Here is a 23,196-nt window from a genome sequence, read left to right on the forward strand (position 1 = left end):
TGTATTCTTGACATTTGAAGGAGAGCTTGGCTTCATATCTAATTAAAACCCTTGGTTCACCTATAACTTCTTTGATTTTCTTGAAAATGCTGTTTTATTGTTGCCTCATTCATGTGTTGTTTTGGAGGGAATCTGATGGAGGCTCATTAATTCTCTTACTTTTGTAAGTTATTTGATCATTTTGTTTAGAGGCCTGAGGGAATTTTTCATTTATGTTTGAAGTCTAACAGTTTTACTAAGATGTGCCCTGGAGTTGATTGCTCTGTGTCAGTTTTCCCAGGTATACAATGGGCCCTTCTAACTGTAGAATCATGTCTGATTTTAGTTCCAGAAAGATTTCCTGAATCACAATTTTAAGCATAAATTATGTTTCATCACTTCATGGATCTCCTCATGTTGGCTTTTCTTGGCTCGTCTTCCATCCCAACCTCTTTCTCTCTTGACTGATTTTATTACTTAATTTACTTTATTTTTACTCCCTTGTTTGTTTTCCTTATTTCTTCAATAGCTCTTATTAAATTTTCATTCGATTATATTTTCTGGGACACCTTATAATTTAATCTTCCTTTCTGACATGATTTGGTCCTTTGATTTATCATTTTATTTCTTCATGCTTTTATCTATCTCTGTTCTTATCATTTGGGTTTTTGATTCAAGGTGTTCTTTTTCATATTTCCAAGTACTTGTTTAAGATGCATAATTCAGTGTAGAGTTGTAGTGCAGTTTTATTTTTTTTCTAGTTCATGGTTGACTTTTTAGACAAATCTTTATCAGTGTCAGTATTTAGATGCTCATGTTCTGTTGTTTTCTTATGAAGCCTTTATTGATGAAATCTACTTTCATCCACAGACCACCATGGATGTAGTTGGCTATTGGGGTCAGTTTGAAGATTTCTAGTTTAAGATCACCCTCTGTGGTCAGGGCAGTGGATTGCAGTTTTTAATGGATAGTTTTGAGGGGATGTCCATCAATTTTTGGTTCTTTTTGTCACATTAGAGTCTACATTTGGAGTTCCTGTGGTGGCTCAGCAGTAACAAAACCTGACAAGTATTAATGAGGAGGTGGATTCGATCCCTGGCCTTGCTCAGTGGGTTAAGGATCCAGCGTTGCTATGAGCTGTGGTGTAGGTCAAAGATGCAGCTCGGATCCCGCGTTGCTGTGGCGGGAGGCCAGCAGCTGCAGCTCTACATCAACCCCTAGCCTGGGAGCTTCCAAATGCTGCAAGTGTGGCCCTTAAAAAAAAAGCAAAAAAAAAGATACAACATTAAAGAAATAGAAAAAAAAAATTCCTTTTAATGAGAAATATTAGGATTTACTCTCCTAACATTCATTTATAATGTAGAGCAGTGTTAATTATCTTGATTATTATTAAGTGCATCTCTAGTACTTATAACCAGAAGTTTGTACCTTTTGACTACCTTCATCTAATTCCTCCTCCCAGTCTGGTAACCACAAATATGATTCTTTTTTCTTTGAGTTTGTGTGTTTGTTTTTGAAGTATAATTGTTTTGCAAAACTAACCACAAATATGATTCCTTTTTCTTTGAGTTTGTGTGTTTGTTTTTGAAGTATAATTGTCTTGCAAAACTATGTTAGATCCTGGTGCACAAAATAATGATTCAATATTTCTGTGCATTTCAAAATGATCACCACAGAGTTTCTGCTGTGGCATAGTGTTTAAGGATCCAGGTTGGATTTGATCCCTGGCCTGGGAACTTGCATATGCCATGGCACAGCCAAAAAAAAAAAAAATCACTGAAATGAATTTGCTTCTCATCTGTCACCATGCAAAGATACTACATAATTATTGATTTATCACCACAACGTACATTTCATCCTGGTGGCTCATTTATTTTGTAATTGAATGTACCTCTTAATCTCCCTTACCTATTTCTCTCCTCCTTCAATCCCACTCCACAAACACAAGCAGGTGTTCTCTGTCTATGACTCTGTTTCTCTTTGGTTATGTTTATTCATTTGTTTTGGTTTTTAGATTCCACTTATAGGTGAAATCATACAGTCTTTGTCTCTATCTGGCTTACTTCACTTAACATAGTACCCTTGAGGTCCAACCATGTTGTTGCAAATGGCAAGATTTCATTTTTAGTGACCTGGTAATGTTTCATTTTTATATATAGCCAAAATTCTAAGTTTTCAATGTATATATGACATGTTCAATTCTTGTTGAATTGAATTTGTAGGCCACTCGCGGTGGTATAGACATTTTCATAAGGCTAAGTCCAAACCACAAACACTGTTGTCTTTCCACCTATTTATGCTCCTTTCATCCCTTTCAGTATTGTTTTGTAGTTTTCTGTGTATAAGTCTTTCATTCCTTCAATTAAGTGTGTTCCTGAGTATTGTATTCTTTCTATTGTTATTGTAAATTGGATTTTTTTTGTAATTTCCTTTCCAGATTGTTCATTATTAGTATATAGAAATGCAAGTGATTTTTGTGGGGTTGATTTTATATCCTACAACTTTGTTACATGTGTTTTGTTCTTTTTTGTGTATGGAAACTTTAGGGTTTTCTATATATAAAATTATGTCATTATGATAATCACCAACATTATCATGAACAGAGATAATTTTACTTCTTCCTTTTCAATTTGGTTTAAGGGCTTTTTTAGGGATTTTATGGTATATGCAGATGCATTTGTATTATTCTTCATTGGCAACTAACCCAACTAGCAGATAAGGAAGCTGGAATCTAAAGTACTTAGAGCTGGCATTTGACATAATCCCTTCTCTCTTTTCTATCTCTCAGCCTCTCTCTGTGTTTATCTTTGTCTCTTTCTCTCTTTCTCCCTGTCTCTGCCCCCACTCCTCTCTTTTTCTTTTATTTATATATTTGGGCTTCTATCTTCCATTTTATTTTTGTTTTCTATTGGTCACCTCTCTTTATAGTTTCTCTTTCTTTTGCCTTCTTGTGGGTTACTTGATCACTTCTTCAAATCCCATCTTAGTGTATGTACAGTGTTTTTGAATGTATCTTTTTATGTAGATTTTTTGGCTGTTGCTCTAGCCTTGATATTATAAATACATAATTTAATACAGTTTGTGGGCATTTTACTAGTTCAAGTGGAGTGTAGAAACATTGCTTCCCTTTAAGTTCCTTTATACTTCATTCATTTAGAATATAATTGTCTTAAAGATTCCTCTATATTCTTTGAGAATCACATTAGGCAATGTTATAATTTTTGCTTCATAGCAAACACAATTTGAAAACTCAAGGGAGGAAGTTTATTGTGTTTAACCATATTTCTTCCTTTTCTTTGGTTCATTCCTCCTTCCTGATGCTCCAAGATTCCTTCTTTTATCATTTTCTTTCTGTTTGAAGACCTTCTTTCAGCAATTTACTTTAGGGTAAGTCTGCTGGTTTTCTAGTTTGTCTTCACCTGAGAATATCTTGATTTCCCCTTCATTCTTGAAGGTTATTTTTGAAAGAAATCTAGGTTAATTAGTCTTGCCTTTCAGCAGTTGAACAATATTATTCTACTTCTTTGTGGCCTCCATGGCTTCTAAGGAGAAAATTGTTCTTTTTCCCAATAAGCAAATTGTCATTTATCCCTCATTACTTTCAATAATTTTTCTTTTACTTTTGTTTTCAGGAGTTGATTATGTTGTGGCTTGGCATAGATTTGGGGTGGCTCTGTCCTTTTTAGGGTTTTCTCAGTTTCTTAAGTCTGCTTACCAACTGTTCAGCCATTATTTCTTTGCGTTCTTTTCCATCACTACCCTCTTTCTCCTCTTATTCTGGGGGCACCAGTGATACAAATCTCAGATCTTTTGTTCATGTCCCACAAGTCTCTGGGAGTTTGCTGATTTTTCTTTTAGTTTATTTTTTCTCTGTTGTTTGAGATGGGGAATTTCTAATGCTATATCTTCAAGTTCACCGATTCTTTCCTTTGTACTCTCCAGCCTTGTTTTTGGCTGTCCAGTTGGACTTCCATTTCAGTGCTAACATTTCTGTTTGGTTCTCCATTATGTCTTCTGCTTATTTTCTGAGACTTTCCATTTTTTCATTTGTTTCAAGTGTGTTTGTAATCATTCATTGGCAAATTTTTGTGATAGGTGCTTTGAAATCCTTATCAGGTAATTTCAACTTCTGTGTTATCTCGGTGTTGACAGCTATTGATTGTCTTTTCTTATTAAAGGTGAAATATCCCTGGTTGTTAGCATGATGAGTGACTTTCAGTTGCTATATCCTGGACATTTTGGGTGTCTCTTAAGATTCTGGATATTATTTAAATCTTCTGCTTTGACCTGCCTCCTCTAATCTCATGCTGGTGGTGCTAAGAGGATGTCACCTTGTTCCTGCCAGGTGGTTCGGGAAGCCTAGGACTCCCACTCCAACTCTATTGACACTGCAGGGGGAAGGAAGCCTCTCTAGGGAGAGGAGAGTTTTGGCTCCCTGCTAGGTCTGTTCTATTTCCACCCTGGCTGGGATATGGAGGAGTGCAGTTTCATAACATTGGCAATTGTGATCATCATTCCTGATCAACCCTCTAATGTTTTAAATGAACAAATCAAGGCTCTAAAACATCAGTTGAAAATTTGTGAAAACCATAAGTAGGTCTCAGATAAAATGGCATATAGCTAATGGAGGCAGGCATCCAGATCACCTAGGCTGAACCCAACTTTGGATTTCTAGAAATAAAAAGTAATTTCCTTTGTGGATATATAGCTCCTAAGGCCATATTCTTTAGCAATAACATAATATAATAATGAGTCTAGATCTCAGTACTCTCCAAACACCAGACACTGTAATCCACTTCCCTTTGTGTTTCAGACTGGGCTTCCCAATGATGATTGTCTCCTGTATGGTTGGGATGTGTTACCTCCTTGTTGCTCACGTCGTGATGGGATGGAATTAATAGGTATACAGTGTGTGAAGACTGAAGGACACTTGAGCCATCACCACCATCAGTAGAAAACTACCCCAAGACATTCTTTGGAGAAGAAAAGGTGCTTATTATGGAGGAGCTCTGGAATGGAGACCTTTGCTACCACTCTCTTATGTGGGTGAAAGCTAGCAAATTGTGGGAAATGCAAGATAGCCAAGATTCTAAAATAGGAAAATATGTATATTTCAAAATACATCTTGCTATATACTCTGTAGGAAAAGACACAAATGTAATAATCCATTCCAAATGGTTTGTTTTGTTTAAATGTCACTTCTCCTGAGGCTGTCAATAGTTTTTCTTCATGTAATCACTCTTTATGTTAAAAAATGAGTATTCATATTGTATGCCCTCTGAATACATACTCTTCTTGGAAAAGGCATACAGTTGGTAAGGAAACATTATATATATTAAAAAATGTATTGTCCCTTGACCAAAGATCTTAGAATTTGTTAGTTTCTTAGATTTTTTTAGTAGTTTACATTATATAAAATTGCATTCTATCCACTTGTGTTTTTCTCTGGCATTTTTAAGTCATTAAAAGTCCAGAAATTTGATTTGAAGAAGGTTGTAAGTGCTTTTCTTAAAAACAGAATTTTAAATATTTACCAGCCTGGAATAATAATCTCCAGTTTTGAAGATGGTGCATGTTATTTCCATCAGTTACACCAAAATGTGGTCCATACATTCAGCTCTGTGCACCCGCAGGACTCCAGTGTTCAAGTCAACGCCTACTAAATGCTCTTCTTCTATGGAGCATTACACATGAGGCAAGGACAGTGGGAGCAAAGAGCTGGAGGGAACTGGGCTTCAACTGAGGTATCATCTGCTCTGCTGGGTCAGTACCATGGCTTTGCCCCAGACAACAGCTCTCTTCCTCACTTTTGGTCTACTGTTGGTAGTACCTTGAGTTGAGGTGAAGAAGATGTATACCAGGAGCTCTGCACAGCAGTAGTTATATAAAGTGTCTTATTTCAAAAGGTTTAAGATCCCCAGGGTACCAAGAACTTGAATGTCCCTGGCACCCTCAGGGTCGTTTAGAATCTATATTTGTAAAATGGCAACCTGTTTCCTTCCGGATAGGTGGGGAGAAAGTTTATGAAAACCTCCTTTAGATTCATGAGCGATCTTTGAATTCCTTGTCAGCAAAAGTGACACAAAACCTCATTTTTGTTTTAAAATCGGTCTTGAGGAGGTCACGGAAGCTGCTTGTGAGGCTCCGCTCTCCAGTCTTTCCAGGAAAGGAGCCCTGCCAGCATTCCAGCTCTGCTCCCTTCTTATGTTACCTCACTGATACTTAGATGCCCCAGACCCTTACACCAAAAAGCCTTTTCTCTTTTTCCCACGTTTTCATGCCTGCACGTGGTGTTGGTGCCTTCCTTGTGCCCAGAGGCTGCTCCTAATTCATGTCAGTTCTCTCCTTCTTCAGCATCTCCTCCCGAGTGGTGTACAACCTCTATCTCTCCTCCTCCCACCTCAGCTCCTCAGTCGCCCCTTCTCATTTTAAATACTTTAGTTCCTGACTCATTTCTTCCTCTCTTCCGTAGCCCTCACACTTCTCAGCACTCCCTGAGATCAGATACTCAGGACTCATTATACCCCGAACTGGATCCCCAATAACTGCACCTTGAATTTTTCATCTCAGAGGTCTGTCTCCCATCCTTTTGTCACTCCCTGCCATCTCCTCTAGATTGTCACCTCGACAGTCCTCCAGTGACACTTCCAATTTATCAGCAGCCCCTCCCTTTCTCTAACTTCCCCCATAGGTTCCCTCCTAGCGCAGTTTTCTATGTCTGCTCTTAAATTCAAAACTCTATCAATAAACTGGCACTGTTTTACCTTTTCTGGCACCTTAGCCTCTGAATGGTACTGAGGTAAACCATTTGACTGAAAAGATTGCAGGAGCTCCCATCATGGTTCAGCTGTAACAAGCCCAACTAGTATTCATGGGGATGCCCAGGTTCGATCCCTGGTCTCACTCAGTGGGTTAAGGATCTGGTGTTGCCATGAGCTGTGGTGTAGGTCACACACATGGCTCGGATCCCATGTTGCTTGTGACTGTGGTATAGGCCAGCAGCTGCAGCTCTGAATTGACCCCTAGCCTGGGAACTTCCATATGCCATGGGTGTGGCCCTAAAAGATAAATAAACACATAAATAAAATAAAGATTACAAGCATCAAATGAGCACCCAAGGTGGCCTGGCTCATTGATTAATTTCCCTAGTGCAGCAGTCAGAGCCCTGGCTGAACAGATGGCTGTTCAGCTGGGGTAGCTTAAAGGGAATTTCATCAGGGATGGTGCAGTCCTTGGTACTGGTCAGGAGGCACTTGTATGTAGGTCCATGAGGGTGAGAGTCACTAGAACCTGAAGATGGAGGGGGCAGTATGGAAAGGGACCCAGATGGGAGCTCCTGTGGAGGGTTACGATCAATAGGAATCACTTTGCAGGGAAGGGGCTCTGGGAATTGCCTTGATTTCACTTCTTTTCCTCTTTGTGATTTTTCACTGTCCTTCTCATTGTCTGAAGCCAGCCAGATGCCAAGGGCAAGAGGAATGGTTGATGTTGTCCACCTAAGTTAGCTCCTATGGACACAGAGCAGGACGAGTAGGAGTGTGGATCTGAATGGGCAGATGGAAGATACTCAGCTCTGTCCACCATTTTTTGCTCCTCAGCAAATGAAAAAAAAAGTTCACAGCTGCAGTAAAGGAAATGGTGAAAGTGCCATCAGCTTTTTATCAAGTTTGTTCATTCTCTCTTTCTCTCTCCCTCTCTTTTTTTTTTTTTTTTTCATTTTAGGGCTGCACTCTCGGCATATGGAAGTTCCTGGGCTAGGGGCCCAATTGAATCAGAGCTACAGCTGCCGGCCTGTGCCACAGCCACAGCAACTTGGGATCCAAGCTGTGTCTGCGATGTACACCACAGCTCACAGCAACGCCAGATCCTTAACCCACTGAGCAAGGCAAGGAATCAAACCCACGTGTCCTCATGGTTACTAGTCAGATTTGCTACTACTGAGCCATAGCAGGAACTCCCCATACTCTCTCTTGATACTGTCTCCAGAATTAGCAGGTAAGTAATCCAGTGCTTATTAAAGCCTGTTTCATGGCGACAGAAAGAGACAACATTGAAGGAACAAATGGTGGCTTTGCTGTGAATATTGAGCTATCACAGTTAGGCATGGTTCTGACACCTCATGCATAGAACTCTGAAAATCACGGGGACTGTGAGGACACACTTTTACAGTCCGAATTCAAGATGAGGAATCTGTTTTCTCTTCTGCATATCCTGTCCTTCATGAGTTGCATCAGTAGCTATGTGTTGCCTTCCACAGATGAACCCCCGAAAGGCCATGAGTAGGCACAGTCAGAGGGGCAGGTGGCAAAGCAGCAGATATACCTACTTTGGGAATTGGAACCACTTCCCCCTTTCATCATGTGTGTGTCTTCCAGAACTGCTTGGCCCCAATTTCCTCAAGGCCATGTAACAGAAGACCAGTAAGCCTGTCTAATTATGGATCAGTGGGTTACATGACAATTGGTTTACAATGAAAGTTCTTCATTTTTCCTCAGTGAGCAAGGAATGTAAACCAGGTGTCAGAGAACCTTATTTGTGTCATTGTCAAGTGGCCACCTCACGAAGCCTCAGTTTCCTTATCTGTAAAATGAAGATGGGTAGGGATGTTAAATATTTTCCAGAAGCTCCTGCAGCTCTGACATTCAATGAGTATATAATAAAATCTTGCTTTATCTATGAAATAAGTGATGCAAATTGCTTTTAAAATTATAGAGACAAACCTTGAAGAATTTAAAAACCAGAGGGGTAATAGCCCTAATATGAGTTATTTAGGTGAAATTTTCTTACACATAAAATGTCTTGAGAGTTACCTTCTACTTAAACACTGAGAAAGGCAATGTTCCTTCCATAGTACTGTACTTTATTGATGCCCTTGGGCTTTTAATTATCTTTAATGTAGATTTATGTTCAGCCTTATGAGACAGTAATTATGATATCCAGGGAGCACATTCTTAATCAGTAGTACCTATTAAGAGTTCCTGCTGTGGTGCAGTGGGTTAAAGATCTGGTATCGCTGCCACTGTGGCATAGGTCACAGCCACAGCTTGGGTTCGTTCCCCGGCCCAGGAACTTCCATATGTGGCAGGTGAGGCCTAAAAAGAAAATAATAATAATAATGTGTATTAACACAAAGTCTTACCTCAATTTCTTGTTCTGGGTGAACTGTAGTGACTGTATCATCATATTCACTCCATAGAGGCTGCCATAGATCCCCAGCCCTTGAGACGCACATCCAACTGTCATCACTAAGAGTTAGTAAGTGGCTTCAGACTGAAAGAATACAGTTGAAGTGATGGGATGTCGTATCTAGGTTTTAACAACAAAAGGATTGTCGTTTCCCTCTGATTCATTCTCTTATGTTCCCTCCCCATTTCTTTCTCCCTGTTTCTCACTTTGTCAGTCTTTCTCTATCTCTGTCTCTTTGTCTATCTCTGCCTCATATTCCTGGATCTGGGGGTAAAAAGCACAGCAGTTGAATACTGTCCTACAGAAGGGCCTACATGGGTGATAACAGAGCAAGTACCAATGACAACAAAAGCAGAGGCAGTTGGGCTCTTATGTCCAAAGAGAAGCCCAACAGTTTTGAGGTGAGCGAGCTTGGAAAGAAATCCTACCCCTGTTCAGCCTCAGTTGAGGCCACAGCCCCATGTGCATAGAGATTTTGAGACAGAAGCACCAGCTAAGCTGTTCCTGGTCCACAGAAACCATGAGCAATTAAATATTTACGCTAAGTACTAAGTTAGGAGTGGCACCGTCAGAGAGGAGAGACAACTAACAGTCTCCAGGCCCAGGACTGACCCCAGCACCCACCCCTCTCCCGCTCTCTCCTTCCAGGCTCCCTCAGGCCACACACTCAACTGTCTTACCTTCTCTGGCCACTCACTCTGCCTGTTGAGTCCCTACCCTGTAGTGCCTTCTCCCTGACACTGTCCCCATCGTGGCAAGGCTGGCTCCCATTTTCCATCTGGGCCCATGACATGTCACCTAGCTGTGCCTTTTCAGACCCTCCCACCCAGGGACCCCCACACCCTCCTTACAACATCCTTTTATTTTGGGCACAGCACTTGCCCTTTTCTTTCACATGTCTGCCTTTTATGTTTTGTCCTCCTCTGCTCCAGATTCCTGGAAGGCAGGGGCCACTTGGACATTTTCAACTCTGTACAGGGTCTCTCTTGGCATAGGGTGAATGCTTGGAACATAGTTAATGAATAAGTAAATGAGACAGCCTTGGAGTTCCCTTTCCTGCTTCTGTCCATCTCAGTCTGTAGAGATGAGCACTTGTAATAGGGACATGTTGTTTCTGAGGCAGGAGCCTGGCCAGAGTGACCCCTGTGTACTTTGCTCTGGCTGCACCTGGAAATCTCAATGGGCACCACTGACCCAGAGGCTGCCTGCCCCCTTGTGGCCAGCACTAGCACTGCAGTACCAGGACCGAACCTTTATTGGTGTCCCCAGGACAGAGGTCTCAAGAGACCCCGGATAAAGCAGCCCACCCTGCAGGCTTCTGGGCTGTGGACTGGATGTCAGAAACCACTCTCTCCCCACCTGGCCTCCACCTCTGGGGGTTTAGTTCAGGCACCCTTACCTTAGACAGGGCAGTAATATCCCCTACTTCTGTGAACAACGACAGCAAAACCAAAGAGCTTGGCTTATCCACAAGTTACACAAAATTTAAATCTCAACCCACTGTTGCCACCCACTAGCTGTGAATCCTGAAAGGAACAAAGGATTCAAAAACCAGAACAAGGCATTCTGGGCTTTGGGCAAATGGGCCCCTAGATAGATGCATATCTCAGGAGGAATTTCAGTGACCCCAGATCCTTGCATCTTTCCACACAAAGAAATGTGCTAAAATCATTACCTTAAGATATCTGCTCATTTACCAAGATGAATGCTTTTTCTGGTATTTAAAATTTTTTTACTGAAATATTGTTGATTTACAACATTATGTTAGTTTTGGACGTACAGCAAAGTGATTCAGTTATATATAATTCTTTTTAGATTATTTTTATTGCAGATTATTACAAGATACTGAGTATAGGTCTCTGTGCTATACAGTAGGTCCTTGTTGGTTATCTATTTTATATATAGTAGTGTGTATATGTTAATCCCAAACCCCTAATTTAACCCTCCCTACCTCTTTCCCCTTTGGTAGCCATAAGTTTGTTATCTGTGTCTGTGAGTCTATTTTTATTTTGTAAATAAGTTCAATTGCATCATTTAAAAATTTTAAAAAAAAATTCTTTTTAGGGCCCCACTTGCAGTATATGGAAGTTCCTGGGCTAGGGGTTGAACTGGAGCTACAGTTGCCAGCCTATGCCATAGCCACAGCAACGCAGGATCAGAGCCACATCTGTGACCTATGCTGCCAGGGATGGAACCCACATCCTCATGGATATTAGTTGAATGTTTAACCCGCTGAGCTACAATGGGGACTCCTGCATCATTTTTTTAAGATTCCACTTATAAGCAATATCATATGATACTTATCTGTGACTAACTTCACTTAGTATGATAATCTGTAGGTTTATCAATGCTCCTGTAAATGGCATTATTTCATTCTTTTTTAAGGCTGAGTAATAATCATTGTGTATATGCACCACCACCACCATGTGTGCTTGAATAGACGGATTTTCTTAGCCAAAAAATTCATGTGTATACAGGCTCCTCCCTTATCTCTTCAAAGCAGTTTACCCAGAGCTACTGTGTGGCTGTCTCCTGGGCTCTAATCCTCAGTAAGACCCTGAAGAAACACACTCAAGACTCTCATGTTGCGCATTTTCCTTTCAGTTGGCACTTCCCAATGAGGACCCCAAGGATGCAGCTAGGAAGCGTCTTGTTCCTGGCTCTTGGCCCCTGGCTCTGCCCCACTTTGCTCCGCCACAGGTCCTCATTCCCCAAGCCCCAGGCTCCTCTCTCCTCTGAGGGACCCCCATGAGGGGACAGCAGTTTCCAGAATTCTCAGAGCACAGTGGGTCATTGGTGGAAGATCAAGGCCAAAGAGGCTTTCCAAGCATGCAGACCCCTTGCAGTCAGCCAAGGCAAGCCCCCAAGTCCTAGAGAAAGAAACAGCCCCTTCAGCCTATTGCCTTTGACTCCAGTGGGGGATGGGTTGCAGCAGCTAGGTTCTCAGAGTTGAGAGAGGTTGTCCATAAGGCCCCAGGCCCTGGCCCAGGCAGCACCACAAGGACTGTGACAAGTCCCCTCATACTACAGACTTCTGGCCATGCTGCCAGGGGAATAGCTATCTCCACCTCATGCAGAGCTGTCTCCAAACATCTTCTAGTCTCACCCTTGTCAAATACGCTTAACCCCTCCAAACACCAACTGCAAGGGTGTCTGTTTCCCTGGGTGCAGGCTCTGTGCTTGTGGAGATACAGAGAGAAAAGTGGCCTGAACTGGGGGAGGGTGGCAGGGGTTCACCGAGATCTCAGGGGCTTTTATTTCCAAAGATTGAGTACATGTCTAGGGAGTGGGAATCATTATTTTTCTTCTGGATTCTGCCCACCTACTGTGCCCTAAACCCTCCCCTACATCTTTCTGGGCCTCTGCTTCCCAATAACACAAAGAGAGTTTGAATGCAGAATTGCAGAGTCAAGTGCACAGTGGATACTTTCTCAGGCTCCAGCCACACAGGAGGGGAGTGGGTGTGGGTGGGCCCAGGTGCACAGGCTCTTCATCTGGGCACATGCAGGGGGACATGGAGCAAGAGTGTTCAGGCCTCCTGTTGAGGTCCCAGCCCAACCAGGGGGACACATGCCGGACCCAGGTCAGTGAGTGCCCCCAAACCTTACCTCCTTGCACAGGCGGGCACACTGGACCTAGGGCTGTGCTCAGGAGGGGAGCTCTTTGGATGCTCCCATATGCAGCTTTTAAGTGCCCCACACTCTTTGGAGCCCAGAGGGCAGAGATCATTCACATTGAAGTAGTTCTTCTCCAGTAAATGGGCCTGGAAGTGATATTTGCCAAGAACAGGCTCATGTCATGACATTGTGCCCCATGACGAACCACATGTTGCCCCTTTACAACTGAATTGAATGACCCCCAGGAACATCCCAAGAGCTGAAGGCACATGTTGATGATGGAAGGTGGACACATTGGAGGTCACCGGGTCCTTAAATCTCTGACAGAGGCAAACCAACAAGTAGTCTTTTGCTGTTTGAAAGCCTGTGTTAAGTTGTTGTATGGAGCAAACAGGGTTATTAAATTTCATACAACTGACATCTTCCTGTATAGCTGTTTCAGTAGCTAACTTTAATTTTTAAAAAGTAACAAGAATATATAGTGAAGAAAGTTTTTCAAGACAAAGTTCATTTCAAAATCTGAAAACAGCAAATACCACTTGAAGTTCTGAAAGGAAAATTAGAATTATAATTCATAAGTTGATTTATGTAAGAAACCTAGGTCATGTTCTCTCTAAATAATTTTTTGCATATTCAAGATGTATCATTTTAAATCCATGACCATTACTTTGTTTTTATGTATTTTATAGCTGGTGTGGGTGCTGATAATTTTCTTGTACATAAGGATATAATTGATTAGAGAGGGTCAATGAGCATAATATTCTTCCTTTTTCTTTTTCTTTTGAGAGAAATTGTTGAAATGTGAGAAAAGCACAGTTTTATTCCCCCCCTGACAAGCTCCAAGGCATGCCATCTATAACCCACTGCTCCAGGTAGCTGCTGGTTTCTTGGAGTTACCTCTGTGCCTCAAGTCCCAAATGGTGACAAGTCCAAAGGTTTTGCACTTTTATCTTCTGCTTCAGCTGTGTGTATAGTGTGTGTGTGTTTGTGTGTGATGGAAGCAATGGCCTTTCTTGGCAGTGCTGAGATTTTCTTGCATCCTTTAATTTAAAAAGAAAACAATGCAGTTTAGATACAGTAAATAGACTTTTTGGATGTGTTCTTTGAGCTCATGGACACCAAAAGTTTGAAAATCCCAACCCTCTGATCTTTCAACAAAGCATAAGGGTATATCCCTCCCTTTTAGGAGAGAGAAAGAGGCTTGGAGAGCTTGCATTGGGTGGAGCAGGGAACCACAGTGGTTGGGTTCTGTAGAAACCACAAGCCTTGGGCCTCACAGGTAGCAGCAGCCTTAAGACCCTGCAGCGGTACATGTCACTCAACCTCTAGGTGCAGGCGGCCTGCACTGTGCTGCAGAAAACCTGGTAGATCAACCAGATACTGAGCGATCTCAACTACATGGACTTTGCCAACTATCAGGTGAGTGCAGTCAGGCAAGGAGAGTGGGTGTGGTGAGTGGGTGGTGCGGTCTGGGTCCGGGCAGCTAAACAGGGGTGCCTGCCTGCAGTGTCCCAGGACAGACCCCTGGGATGTGTGGGTGTGAGAACCACATGGTGTAGTAGCTGGAGCAGGACTTCAAAGTGATGCTTCAGCAGCAGAACTCACTGGAGCAGTGTGCAGCCTGGCTGGACGGTGTCCTGAGCCAGGTTCTCAAGCCCTACCCAGGAAGCACCTGCTTCCCCAAAGCCACTTAGCTCTTCCTCCTCAAGTGCTCCTTCTACAGGTGCATGCTAGCTAGGCGAGAGGAGGTTCCTCCTCCCAGGGCAGGACCAGAGAAGGCTCCTGTGCTTTGGGCCCAGGCCAAACTCTGCTTCAGTTATTTCTGATTTAGATCAATATTACAGCATAGTTTATCAAGGAGAATTTTATCCCAAGCAGAGCTGCAGTCCTATGTCTCTAATAGTTTGAAGATCCAATAGAGAATCTGATGGTGGAAACAGGCAGCACTTTGCAAGGAAGAAAATAAAGAGGATTTTTTTTGGGTGGCCTAAAAGGCTGATGACTCTCTGGCTCCAAGAAATGAGGCACATCCCAGGCCTAGAGATGGCTGCAACAGCGTATCATCACCTGTGCCATAGCAGAGAGGCTGGGACATTGACATATTAAGTGATTTAGCATCCTGGCCAGGAGAGGGCGCCCATACTTCTCCAAATACTGAGTTCTTGGTGTCCTGCTCTGCCCTCAGGGGCTGGCAAGTGGTGACTGAACGTCCCCTTCCTTCTGTGTGTGTGTGAGGCTCAGCTGGACCCTGCCCACATTCTTCCCTGAGGCCAAGGGATGTGTTTTTCTCTGGACCGACCGAGGTACTGCCTCTGTGGTTTTAGGGCATATGCCTGGTGTGGCCCCCACCCCCCGCGTCTGCTTACAAGGTCTGCAGAGGTCCACGCGGACTCTCACCCAGCGCAGAGCCTTCCTTCCCGGCACCATCCCATGGTTTCCTTTCCACTTTCCAGGTGACACCTTAGCAGGGCTTATTTTACAGCAGGATCTGGTCTTTAAGGGGAGGGGCTTGAGGGGAGGAAGTGCGGGATGTGGGGTTTGTCATTGACTCTGGCTGTTTTGTGGAGGGGGGAAAACCCTGCATGGATTCAGACATGGAAACACATGTGTAAATGGTGGAAGGAGGGCAAAAGGTAAAGTGACCCTTCAGTCCAGCCAGTTGGATGAGCTGGGGAACCCAGGGATGACCCTGGTGAGATATTCGGAATCCCTGGGCAAGAGGGAAGAGTTTGCAGCTGTGAACATACTTTCATTACTTTTCCCTCCTGTGCCTCCTAAAAGTTGTAGGGATGTCTCTTTTCATTAGTAGCATCAAGAGCGTCTGCTTTGGGAGTTCTCGATGTGGTGTCAGGGGAGCTAGGGGACCAGCCCCACACAGTGATTTAGGATCCGGTCCTTGCTGCTTAGGCTGCAACTGTGCCTTGGATCTGACCCCTGGCCTGGGAACTCCTCATGCTGCGGGATGGCCAAAAAAGGGGAAAACAAAAAAAGTGTCTACTTTCCCTCTTCTTCAAGGGCACAGAACTGTTCACTTCCTCCTTGTACAAAAGAGCTTTGCTACCACCTGTTAAGTGTGGACAGTAGGGATAGAATGTACAAGTGGTTGGAAAATATTGGAAATGTAACGGGGTGTTGTTTTTAAAACACATTTATTTAGGTCTCATCTTTTAAGTATGCCAAAATCAGAATTTATGATAATTTTACTTTCCTGGATTTAAAGGAGATTATCTATAATATATTTAAAATTCACCTTGAATCCAAATTAAAATGTCACCATGCTTGACAGTTTTTCATAACACAATAACCGTCTTAAGTATTTGTAAATATTGGGTCATTGAAATGTCTTATGCAGGATTCCATTGTGACTAGGAGTGTTAAAAATAATACTAGTCAGGCCACTACCAAATTTTTTATAAGAATGTAGTAAAAATGTTGTGAGTCATTCTTATGCAATACAAACAAGAGTTGTGATTTTATAATACTAGCCATTGCATAATATTTAAGACAATTTCAGGTTAAATATATTAAAATGTAAAACTTCAGCATATGTAAGAGCCAAAACAATGGCAGCTTTTTTTTTTTTTTTTTTTTTTTTTTTCCTAAATGGCTGGCACCTGAGATACATGGAAGTTCCTGGTTCAGGGACTGAGTCTGAACTGCAGCTGCAACCTATGCCCGTAGCTGTGGCACCACTGAATCCTTTCACCTGCCTGCCAGGCCTGAGATTGAACCCATGCCTCTGTAGTGACCTGAGCCGGTGCAGTCTGATTCTTAACCCACTGTGCCACAGCAGGAACACCACAATGGCACCTTTTTGTAAACTAGAGACTTTCATTTCAAATAAACTTTCTCCCCATAAATCAAAATCTGAAGGCATTTAGACGAATTTTGTATATCTCTATTCAAAAGGTAAATTAGGATATCTATAACCTTATTTTTGATCATAATCCCTTTCGCATAAGAATCAATTTTTTCTTTTGTCTGGGACCTTTGCATGAAGAAGTTCCCAGGCCAGTGATTGAATGTGCAAGTCGAAGTGAACCAAACTGTTTCAGTAAGAACACTGGATCTTTAACCCATTGTGCCAAAAAGGAACTCCAAAACTTAGTTTTTTAAAATAGAAACATGAAAATGTAAGTTGTTTGAACATTATACAAATTTAATCTTAACTTCAAATAACATTGAAACACCGCCTTTCAAATATTGAGTCTGCTTGTTTACTTTCCCTCAGAGATTCAAGCACACAGTTCCCTTTGATTCATGAATGTGCCATCATCATATGGCTTCAAATCTGGCTTTCTTGCTTGGATTAATTTTTCTCCATGGTAAAAGAGAAAATTTTATTGCCTACCATGGCAGATTTTTATGATCTGGGGATGTACATGGAAATATCACTTGCACACCATATGACTCATCCAGGACTCACTTAACATGGCCAGTTGCCTGAAGGCACCAGTGCCAGGAAAGGGAATCTTCCTGTGAACCAGTGGAAATGGAGGTGCTTTGATGAAGAAGGTCTCTTTTGATCCTTACACTACGTAAACAAACACTGTTTTAGAACAAATAACAAGTTTTCTTAGTAACACACATTTTATTCAATTAAAAAAATATGATGCAGTATCTGTTCACAAAAATCAGTGCCAGGAATGGGACTTACAGGTTGAGGGGAAGGATGTTACTTCCCTAAAATGTACAGCATCCTTGATCCTTTGAAAGGAGGATTCATATTGAATTCATATTGTCAAGGGCATGTATGAAAGTTGGAATGATCTAAAAATTAAGGGAGTGGCCACCGTGGCCCAGTGAATTGAGAATCCAATTGCAGTGGCTCTGGTTGCTATGGAGATGCAAGTTTGATTCCCAGCCTCGCACAGTGGGTTAAAAGGATCTGGTGTTGCCCCAGCTACAGCATAGGTCACAGCTGCAGCTCAGATTCAATCCCTGTCTCAGGAACTTCCATATGCTGTGGGTGTGGCCATAAAATTTAGAAAAATATCAAGGGAGAATTATCTTCCTTGGTCTAATAGTAGATATGGATTGATGCAGGTGTCATCACTCAGCGACTATTAGACCAACTCACACATCCAGGATGGTCTGTATTGTTACCTTGCAGAGAGGGTGGCAGGGATGCCACTCTTTCACATGTGCTTGGAGTACATTGGTACTGTCCTGTAGTTGATGAGTCAACTGTCAAGTGGACATACTGATTATAACCTCCAGTTTCACAGAAACTAAGTCTTTTTTTTTTTTTTTTTTTTTTTTTTTTTTTGTCTTTTTGCTATTTCTTGGGCCGCTTCCGCGGCATATGGAGGTTCCCAGGCTAGGGGTCGAATCGGAGCTGTAGCCACCAGCCTACGCCAGAGCCACAGCGGGATCTGAGCCGCGTCTGCAACCTACACCACAGCTCACGGCAACACCGGATCGTTAACCCACTGAGCAAGGGCAGGGACCGAACCCACAACCTCATGGTTCCTAGTCAGATTCGTTAACCACTGCGCCACGACGGGAACTCCAGAAACTAATTCTTATAAAATGAACAAATGACTGAAGAAAACTCCTGGCAATTCCAGTTAATTTTCGTTTTAAATCAGATGAACAAAAAAATGGCCTTGATCATGCTCATACAGTTAGTAGGAACTCCTTTTATAGTCACATACTGCATTTTGCAACCAGTTATCCAAACAGATCTGATAAGTCACCTACAAATTCAAATTATGATGTTTGTTTGAAATATGTTGTAAGAGACTACTATGAATGTATATATGTCAGAAAATGGGATAATCTAGAAGAGACAGATAAATGTCTACAAGGATACAGCCTTCAAAGACTGAATCATGAATAAGGAGAAAGTCTGAGAAACCAATAATGAGTGAGGAAAGAAAAAATCGAAATCAATCCCCAAATTTTCCCTGCAAAGAAATAATAGCCCAGGACCAGATGACTTCAAAGGTGAGTTTTTTAAAACATTTAAAATAGAATGAACATTCTCAAACTCTTCTTATTTATTTATTTATTTTCTGCTTTACAGCATGGGGACCAAGTTACACAAACATGTATACATAATTTTTCCTCCTATTGTTGTGTTGCAATGTAAGTATCTAGACATAGTTCTCAATGCTACACAGCAGGATCGTATTGTAAATCCATTCCAAGAGCAACAGTTTGCATCTGTTAACTCCAAGCTCCCAATCCCTCCTACTCCCTCCCTCTCCCCCGGGGCAGCCACAAGTCTATTCTCCAAGTCCATGACTTTCTTTTCCACAGAAAAGAAAATCAAACTCTTGTAATTTAAAAGGAAGAAATACAATAAATCATTTTATGAGGTCACTACTATACTAATATTGGAGCCATACAAAGAGACTACACTAGGAGAAAATTGTGTGCCAATCACCTCGATGAACGTCATTGCAAGAATCTTCATCAAAATACTAGGAAACTGATTTCAACATCACCCAAAAAGGATCATATACCATTATTAGATGGAATTTATTCCTAGAATATAAGGATGTATTTTTCTTACATTTTTCATTGCAAAATATGGAGAAAGACCCAAATAAGAGATAGGAATTTGGAACACTTTTTATGCCTTTGAAGATTGAAGCTCAGCCTGATCAGAGAATAAAGTAAACAGCTAACTCAATGAAACTACTATAAATTCTACACCTAAGTGTATGTTAATTCATGCATACAGTATGGGAGGTGATGTGGAACATATTTGGTTAGGGCTAGAGTGAAAGCTAGGATTGGTGTAGTAGTGTATAGATGTGGATGGTAGTGGCTGTAGTGGTTCTTTACTCCCAGCTTCTTCTGCTCCAGCCACACATCTTCCCTTCCATTACTTCCCTACCACAGCCAAGCTCCTCCACCCCAGCATCTTGGTAGTTCCTATTCCCTTTGTCTGGATGACCTTTTCCTGACTATTCACATGGCTGGCTCCCTCTTGTCTTTGGGATTTCACTGCCAATGCTAGCTCTGAGAATAGCTTTTCACTAGTTCCCTAAGTAACCCTCCCAAGCCCACGCATGATGGTACCCCGTTTTACCCTTCTTCCTTCTCTGTACTTATGACCATCTGAAATTGTCTCCCTTGTACACTTTCTGGTTGTCTCCCTTCCCCCATAGAATGTCAGCTCCAAGAGGGCAGACCCTGGGTCTGTCTTGTTGATCACTCTGTTCTCTGCCCATTCCCTGTAGATTCCTTTGAAAACAATGTTTCAAATGGTCCCATAGCAGTCAGTAGGGAAGGTAATATGCTTGACTTTATTCTTTTCTATTTGTGGATATCAAGGAATTTTTTTTTTTTTTGTCTTTTCTAGGACGGCACCTGCGGCATATGGAGGTTTCCAGGCTAGGGGTCTAATCAGAGCTGTAGCCGCCGGCCTATGCCAGAGCCACAGGAATGCGGGAGCTGAGCCGCATCTGCAACCTACACCACAGCTCATGGCAATACCAGATCCTTAACCTACAGAGTGAGGCCAGGGATCGAACCCACAACCTCATGGTTCCTAGTGGGATTTGTTAATCACTGAGCCACGACGGGAACTCCATCAAGGAATTTCTGATTATCAGTTCTAATGCAGTGCACACCTCTGTGCATGCCATTTTTGTTCCCACCTCTGGTGATTTTGTTCAGTAATGTCTCTGAAGTAGAGCTCTTGGCTCCGTGACTATGTTTCAGGCTCCTTCATACACATGGCCACAGTACATTCCAGCAAGTTTGAGTGAAGAACTACCAGCAGTGCCACCACCCCTGAATGTGAGGGCTGAGAGACAAGAGAGGAGTCTGTAGACCAGCGGTGCCCATGAAACATCTGGGGATCTGAACACAGAAGTTCAGATTCTGCTGCAGAGGTCAGGACCGGGGCCTGAGATGCTGCATTTCTAACAAGCTCCCTAGAGAATTCCCCCAGTGGCTCCATCCTGCCCGCTCTCTCCTGTCAGTGTCTGGGCTCCATACTGACACAGCCTCTGGTCACCTGAGCCTCTGCCCTGCCCTCTGCCTCCCAGGCAGACAGCCCCAGCAAGAAAGCCTGTGCTTTTTTCTGGTCTGCTTGCCTCAGGCCCTGTCTCCACTTGGTTCTTGGCCCAGGCTCCATAATCCCTGATGAATGTGTGGTTCTCAGGGGTCCTGGGTTGGGTTTTCCACTCCATGTGGATGAACTGATCACTGTAATTCCCCAGATGTTCCACAGCCCTGGGTGGGGAAGTGGACATCAGTGACGACTTTTCCTGCCTGTCCCATCTCCTCATCTTATGCCAATAGTGCCTCTTTTAACCTGTGAGGTCTCCCTCCCCCATCACTTCCTAGTCCAGGTGGCTTGGAGGAAGGTAACCCTGTCTAACACCAGAATTCAAAGGGGAACCTATCACCTAGATCGGGCCAGTCAACAGAATTTCTTTTGTTTCAGGAATCTGTGTGAGGGTGGGCATGTGACCTGGTCCCAGGAAACCTGTGCCTGGACTTGCAGCAGAATTCTTGTGCACGAGAAGCTCTCTCCCCTCTGGGAGGCTGGTAGGCCACTTCCTGCTGACTGACCAGAGAATGAGACCCACAGGAAAGCAGAGCTAAGGTAAATCCTGATGTCATCATTTGGGCCACTGGGTCCAGGTGGACCTGAAACTACTAGAGTTCCATGGGGTTGGGCCACCGTGGAGCTTGCAGGAAAACCATCAAAGGCAACAGCTTGGCCACTGAGGCATGTGTGTGTCATTGTGTTCAGCACAAACTGAGGAGGAAAGAAAGCTCTAGAAAGAGAAATTCCAAGAGTGTACCTGCCCCACCCCCACCAGCATGCACATGAACCCATGGTCATGTGGGCACACACAGAATCCAGGTCAGAATAGTGGGGATCATGGTGGGGGTGAGGAATCACAGCCAACAGAGAGGAGGGCAGCTCCAGGTGGATGGGGGTGTTTCCACCTGGCATCTTTGCATGGTTCACAATTAGCTTGGAAACAATGAAAATAAGAAGTGACTTAGGTGGGCAATAAATAGCTGAGTGTGAGTGGGACTCCAAAAAAGAAAAATGCTATTTCCAAGAAAAGCCAAAATGCCACTTCCCCCGTGCTCTCTTAAAATCTGTAGCCAGACAGGAAAAGCCAACTTTGGGATGGTTTCCTTGAGGGGAAACATGGGAAATAGTTCGGGAAACAGAGAGAGAAAGAGGATGAGGGCTTGGGAGAGGCCTGGGAGGGAGGCCTGGTGAGTCTGTGCTTTGGATACAAGGTTTTCTTGGGTGCAGGGGGTTGGGGGGGGAATGAAAGAGGCTGAAATTTGTGGTGGTGGTTGCACAGCATTGTCAGTATGATTAATGCTCCTGAATTGCACAATTTAAGAGATGACATGGTCCAACTTTCTTATTTTACTCTTAAAACACCAAGTAGAGAATGCTATAAATAACATGGAAGAAGAAAAGGGAAATTGCAGAACACCCAAACACAAACCACAAAAGGGGAAGGAGAGTAAATTTCCCATTGGGGAGCAGGTTGATGGTGTAGATGGGGAACCGTTGGGGATGGCACTTGCAGTAGCGGTAGTGACCTTGGGAAGGGGATTTCTGAAAATTGCCCATGTCTCTTGCAAGAGCCAGTGTAGGTGCTCCCCACAGGGGTGATGAATATAGAGCTGGCTCCCTGTCTCCTGCTGGAGCCAGAGCAGACTTTCCCTGCAGGGCTGGTGAATTGAAACCTGGCCTATGGTCTCCTTCAGGAGCCAGTGAAGGTTCTCCCTGTGGCAGTGGTACCTCAGCACTGAGATCTAGGTCTCAGGTGAAGCAGGAGCAGGCTCAGCCAGCAGAGGTGGTGAATTTTGATCTTGCTCTGTCTCTTTTGCAGGGACCAGAGCAGGCTGTGCCAGAAAGTGTGGTGGATATTGACTTGGCTCTTGTTCTCCTGCAGGAGCCAGTGCAGGGTTTCCCTCCAGGGGCAGTAAATCAACATTAATATCTGGGATTACCACCAGAGCAGTTCAGGTTCTCCCTTCAGCAGTGTTGAACTTGGACCTGGCTCTCTGTTTTCTGGTGGAGCCAGAGCAGATTCTCCCGTCATGGGTGGTGAGATGAGCCCTAGATTTTGTGCCCTGCAGGAGCCAAAGCAGCCTCTCCCTGCAGGGCTGGTAGATGAATATTGAGATCTGGGTTTCCTGCCAGAACAGCTGCAGGTTCTCCCTGACCTGGTGGTGTCTTGTCATGTGGCTCTGGGTCTCCTGCTGGAGCTGCGAGAGAAGAAAAGATTCCTTGCCTGCCTGCCTGCCTTTCCATGTGCTCTTCCAAGGACAGCAATCTTCCCAGAACCTTCCAGATAAGTTCCAGCCCAAGAACTTCTCAGCCTGCATCCACTAGGTGGGTGATGTGGGGTCAGACTTTGCTCCTGGCCCAACACCATCCTCTGGGGACTCCCCTCTGTGTGGCCCAGAA

The 23,196-nt window shown here is 43.3% G+C and overlaps 2 protein-coding genes across 3 annotated transcripts in view; both read left to right on the top strand.

Annotated features, from left to right (window-relative positions):
* OCA2 (OCA2 melanosomal transmembrane protein) overlaps positions 1-5,465 on the top strand; it is a gene marked incomplete at its 5' end in the record, with an annotated part of 212,604 nt that extends 207,139 nt beyond the window's left edge. The window contains 1 exon segment of the mRNA NM_214094.2: positions 4,793-5,465. Within this exon segment, the coding sequence (NP_999259.2) occupies positions 4,793-4,877 (85 nt within the window). The 3' untranslated portion in view covers positions 4,878-5,465.
* A 13,058-nt stretch (positions 5,466-18,523) lies between these two features.
* Positions 18,524-23,196, top strand: part of LOC100514804 (cryptic, EGF-CFC family member 1B) — a 120,836-nt gene continuing 116,163 nt past the window's right edge. The window contains exons 1-3 of one of the 2 annotated variants that reach the window (XM_021075435.2): positions 18,524-18,872; positions 20,460-20,632; positions 21,190-21,351. The gene's annotated coding sequence lies outside the window, so the exon portion shown is untranslated. Of the gene's footprint in view, positions 18,873-20,459; positions 20,633-21,189; positions 21,352-23,196 lie in introns of those variants that run through there. The other variant, XM_085000212.1, reaches the window with a different exon arrangement.

This window comes from Sus scrofa, chromosome 15 (genome assembly GCF_054392235.1).
Source record: "Sus scrofa isolate SSC_HxYL_T2T_F1_AM1 chromosome 15, Sscrofa_HxYL_maternal_Yorkshire_Landrace_v2.0, whole genome shotgun sequence".
NCBI classification, from domain to species: Eukaryota; Metazoa; Chordata; class Mammalia; order Artiodactyla; family Suidae; genus Sus; species Sus scrofa.